At 48.8% G+C, this 4,888-nt stretch overlaps 1 protein-coding gene across 1 annotated transcript in view; it reads left to right on the forward strand.

The window, feature by feature from the left end:
• AFDN (afadin, adherens junction formation factor) overlaps window positions 1–4,888 on the forward strand; it is a 137,602-nt gene that overhangs the window by 76,643 nt on the left and 56,071 nt on the right. Inside the window, exons 12-17 of the mRNA XM_042782258.1 lie at window positions 595–644; window positions 941–1,002; window positions 1,104–1,309; window positions 3,086–3,106; window positions 3,829–3,974; window positions 4,094–4,098. Of these exons, the coding sequence (XP_042638192.1) occupies window positions 595–644; window positions 941–1,002; window positions 1,104–1,309; window positions 3,086–3,106; window positions 3,829–3,974; window positions 4,094–4,098 (490 nt within the window). The remainder of the gene's footprint in view (window positions 1–594; window positions 645–940; window positions 1,003–1,103; window positions 1,310–3,085; window positions 3,107–3,828; window positions 3,975–4,093; window positions 4,099–4,888) is intronic.

Here is a 4,888-nt window from a genome sequence, read left to right on the forward strand (position 1 = left end):
ACAGCTCCCCTCCCACTTCCTCCCCATAGTTACCTCTTCCCTGTGTCCTTCCCTCCCATGCACTCCTGCCCCCTGAGCTGTCTCCCTGTGCATGCATAGCCCTTCTGTTCTCCCATGATTTTTCTCTCCAAGGAGTGTATCTACCTAGTGTAAATGTTCAGCTCATATGCCTGTTTTTGGTTTGGCTGGAACCCACAGGAGTGGATTCTATTCCAGACCTGAAGGGCAGCTGGGGGCCATAGTCTCAGGGGTTCCATCAAGCTCTATCAGACCAGCAAACCTGGTTCCTTTTTTATTTTTCCAAATGATTTTGAGTTTTGTTCCACATTGTTCTCTCACTGTATGCAGGATCTCCTGTACTGATCCCCCTCTGAGTGGTGGACAGTGGTAGCCGGGCACCATCTGGTTATTCTGGTCTCATAGTCATATAGGCTGAGGATCGAAGAATGCCTTCTTGAGATGCCTTGCTGGGGGGCCCTGAGGATGATCCAGGGGATGGCTAGGCTGGAGCAAGCCGCTTGGACCCCTCGGGTCCGTAGTGAGAAACTGTCTCTCTCATACTTGGGAGCCATGTGCTCACGTGTGCACGCCCAGTGTCAGGCTCAGCGTGGTGATGCGCTCACCACGTCCCCGGTGCTGGTGCCGTGGGCACTGGGGCCCCAGCTGGGGCAGGCACAGGCCAGCCTGATCTCAGCACTGTGTCAGGGGTTCATTAGTCGCGTAGCACTGGGCGTCAGCTTCATTTTCAGGATGGAGGTCAGAATCCAGGGACAGCACCTAAGTATTTGAACAGCTTACATATGAAAATAGATACTGTTCTGTCTGTTCTTGGGAAAAACTCTGGAGAAATTGAAGAAAATAGGTGCAGAAACCTACACTGGCTGTCGGTGATGCTGGTGGCCACATGCTGATTTTAATCCTTGCTCCTCTCTTCCTTTAGAAGCCAGGACACTCCCGGGCCCGAGTCGGTCCTGCCCGCAGGCATTGAGTTTCGGGAAAGCTGTGAGTAACGTCACATTCCCTTGTTATTGAGTTAATTTCTCCTTCCATTGTTCTCCCTTGTATTTTCATGGATTTTTTTCTGTTTTGAAATCTTTTCACAGCTGAAGATTCCTTTTTATCCGCCATCATCAATTACACTAACAGCTCCACAGTCCATTTTAAGTTGTCCCCTACGTATGTTTTATACATGGCCTGTCGATATGTCCTGTCGAGCCAGTACAGGCCTGACCTCAGCCCTACAGAGCGCACCCACAAGGTCATTGCCATCGTCAACAAGATGGTGAGCATGATGGAAGGTGTGATCCAGGTGAGTGTTGCCTGCAGAGCCTGGCGCGGTGCACGGTGCACGGTACGCGGTGTGCAGTGCGCTGAGGGTCTGGAGTTGCTTCAGGCCCAGCCTGTAGCTTTTCTGATCGAGCATGTGCACTGACTCTTGATTTAAAGGTTTGTTTTTTCCCTGAAATAAGTTGTATAAGTAGTGTGGAAAGAAAATGTGTGATATTAAAATATTGAAAGAAAGTATGAACTTTTTTCCTGCAAATTAAGAAAACAAGAGATGAACTGTGTGTGTGACAATATAATGATGTGGACGGCGCCCTTAAGGTGGCAGTCAGGGTCGTGAGAGTGTGGGGACTGAGTCGTGCTGGGACTGCCTCACGGTCCTAGAAGGGCACCCATCCTTAGGATGGAGAGCCCACCCACTAGGCTGTGAGTGGTGGTCTGGGTTTCGATAGCATGGCTGTGGCTACAGTGGACCCCATGACCTGTGGCTTATGCAAGATGAAGTGTAGGCTCACCTTCCTCATTGACTGATGTTGGAAACCCTGACAAGTGAGGGGGTTCTCTGGTTAATCAGTTGGCCTCCTTTGAATCCTATGTCTGCGGCCAGTGAAATTGACAGTCATTTTTCATACTTTGAGATAATTTGAAGATTTAATCTTTCAAGCCCTTAAGAGTAAATTAGGTTTTCCAGAATTGCTTATCAAGGCAACTATAAAACTTGAAGAACCCCGAATTCTCCTTACATGATGTTAAGTAACAGGGTTGGATGGACTTCACTGTTCTCCTGACAGGCTCTTTGCAGGCACACTGAAATAATCCTGGAATTCCTTGGCTTTGTTTAGAAGGCTAACATTCCTCCAGGAATGGCTCTGTGCTGTTTGAGTGATTAGGGTAATGGGAGTTCCACAGGTTAGGAGTCTTTGGCCCCAGCAAGGAGATGGGGAAAAGGAGCGACATTTTACTGGTTATGGTTTTGATTCCCCCAAATGTCACTCTGTAAGCAAGCATGGATTTCCTTTTCCGTTTTCATTCAGAGCCGTTGTCTGTCTCCATTATGTTTGGATTCCTAGTCTATTTCACATCCCCAAGCTCCTGTGATCAGACGCTCTTTATAAGACTTTCCTGCCTGAATTTGAAGAAGTCGATGAAATTACCATGATCAAAACAAGTCTTTGAAACTTCAGATTTGGGTTTAGTATGTAATTGCAGCAATTCTAGATGTTCTGGAAAGAGTTAAAATCTTTAATTTATCAAAAAAAAAAAAAAAAGCCCTGTTTTTAAAAACAAAAGATTATTCCTTTCAGTGTAGCCTTTGTAGACCTTCTCTAGACATTGTTACATCTCTACCTTTTGTGTTTTTTCATTTCTATTGGTTGGTCCTTCCTGTCTTTTTCATTCTTAGAAACTGATTTAGGGAAAAGTAAGACAGGATGCTCAGTGTGGGTCTTTACAAGCCTTAACAAGCACACAGTGCTGTAGAGAGGCTCCCTGAGGCCCGCTTTGCAAATCCTTAAAAGAGATCAGTGTGTTCGTGGGTGTCAGCCTGTAACCGTTTATATAGGAAGCCCAGGGAACTCAGTAGTTAGCCAGTGTTCAGAACATAAAACAAACCCTTTCTATCACGTATTTGCAAAGCTGCTTCAGGGCCACATGGGAAAAGTAATGTGGGGATCCGAGAAGTAAATGTCGTGCCCTCATGTCGTGCCTTCATGTGAGTGTTTTGATTTTGTAAACGGTCATGATTGTTCACACGTTTCTTTCTCTCGTTCTGCTTGGTTTCCCCTCGTCCGTTTCTCTCCAGGAAGTAGACCAGGTTGATCAGGTAGGATCACCGCTGGGACCTGGTCCTGGCTATGTTGGCTTAGCTGAGTTTTCATGCTGCTTCCATGTCCAAGTCCAGCGCTCCAGCAACTGCGCTGAGCAGTTCATAACCCTCGTTCGGCACCTGACACATGCAGTACTAAAGCCTTGTTTGACTGTGCACCCTTTACCAGCATTTCATAACTTCTGCTTAATGCACCTCAGTGTGGATCTGAAGGGACAGCGGTCCTGGCTCTTCTCTTCATTGTCTGCCCTCGGTTCCTATTCTTCGGATCTCATCTGAGGTTGCCTGGCCTGCACATGGGGTCGGGAGATGACACGATAGAGCAGTACTTGATACTGAGTTGCATGGTGTCCACGCTGGCGACTCCAAGTATCAGGGTGCCTGTGGGTGACTGGATGCGTGTGTGTACTTCACAGATTACCAGATAATGCACGTCCAGACTGGGATGGCACTATCGGCTGGCTCCACTTCTCCACTGATTCACTGAATCACAGCTAATTTGACCCGTTGCGTCTGTGTGAACGCTAAGACATTGCAGTGCCCATTTGCTTCCCTTGCTGTGTGTGTGCCCAGGTTCCCTGCACTTATCTGGTATCTGTGGTGAATACTGGGGTGAGAGGGAAGGTTCTGGTCTGTCCTCGGCAGCTTTCAAGAGCATCCTTTTGTGTTTGTGATTGTGGTGGTGCTGGGCTTGCTGACAGCATTTGCTCTGCCTGCAGAAACAGAAGAACATTGCAGGCGCCCTGGCCTTTTGGATGGCGAACGCGTCTGAGCTGCTCAACTTCGTCAAGCAAGACCGAGACCTCAGCCGCATCACACTGGACGCCCAGGATGTCTTAGCACACCTAGTGCAGATGGCGTTCAAGTAAGATCTTCCATGAAGATTGTGGTCTCATAATTGTTTTGTCCAGTTTACAAAACTACGAACGACTGTGATTTGCACTGTTGGCATAGTGGTTAAGCTCTCAGCTGCTAACCCAAAAGTCATGGTTTGAAACCGGCAGCCACTTTGTGGGAGAAACATGGGGCAGTCTGCTTCCATGAAGACTGACAGCCTTGAGAACCCTGTGGGGCAGTTCCACTCTGTCCTCTAGGGGCGCTGTGGGTCAGAACCAACTCCATAGCATAGCAGTGGGTGTGGTTTGGGCTTTGATTTCATAAGTAAGAATTGACAGCCTTGGAGACCTTGTGGGCAGTTCCACTTTCTCCTCTAGGGGCGCTGTGGGTCGGAATCGACTCCATGGCAGTGGACGTTGCTTCCATGAAGATTGACAGCCTTGGAGACCCTGTGGGCAGTTCCACTCTGTCCTCTAAGGGCACTGTGGGTCAGAATGGACTCCATGGCAGTGAGTTTGGTTCTATAAAGATCGTGAGCTTTGCTTCCATGAAGACTGACAGCCTTGGAGACCCTGTGGGCAGTTCCACTCTGTCCTCTAGGGGCGCTGTGGGTCGGAATCGACTCCATGGCAGTGGACGTTGCTTCCGTGAAGATTGACAGCCTTGGAGACCCTGTGGGCAGTTCCACTCTGTCCTCTAGGGGCGCTGTGGGTCAGAATGGACTCCATGGCAGTGAGTTTGGTTCTATAAAGATCGTGAGCTTTGCTTCCATGAAGATTGACAGCCTTGGAGACCCTGTGGGCAGTTCCACTCTGTCCTCTAGGGGCGCTGTGGGTCAGAATGGACTCCAGGCAGTGGGTGTGGTTTGGGCTTTGCTTCCATGAAGACTGACAGCCTTGGAGACCCTGTGGGCAGTTCCACTCTGTCCTCTAGGGGCGCTGT

Source organism: Orycteropus afer, unplaced genomic scaffold (genome assembly GCF_000298275.1).
Source record: "Orycteropus afer afer isolate SDZICR_OR568_19922 unplaced genomic scaffold, OryAfe1.0 scaffold00273, whole genome shotgun sequence".
NCBI lineage: Eukaryota > Metazoa > Chordata > Mammalia > Tubulidentata > Orycteropodidae > Orycteropus > Orycteropus afer.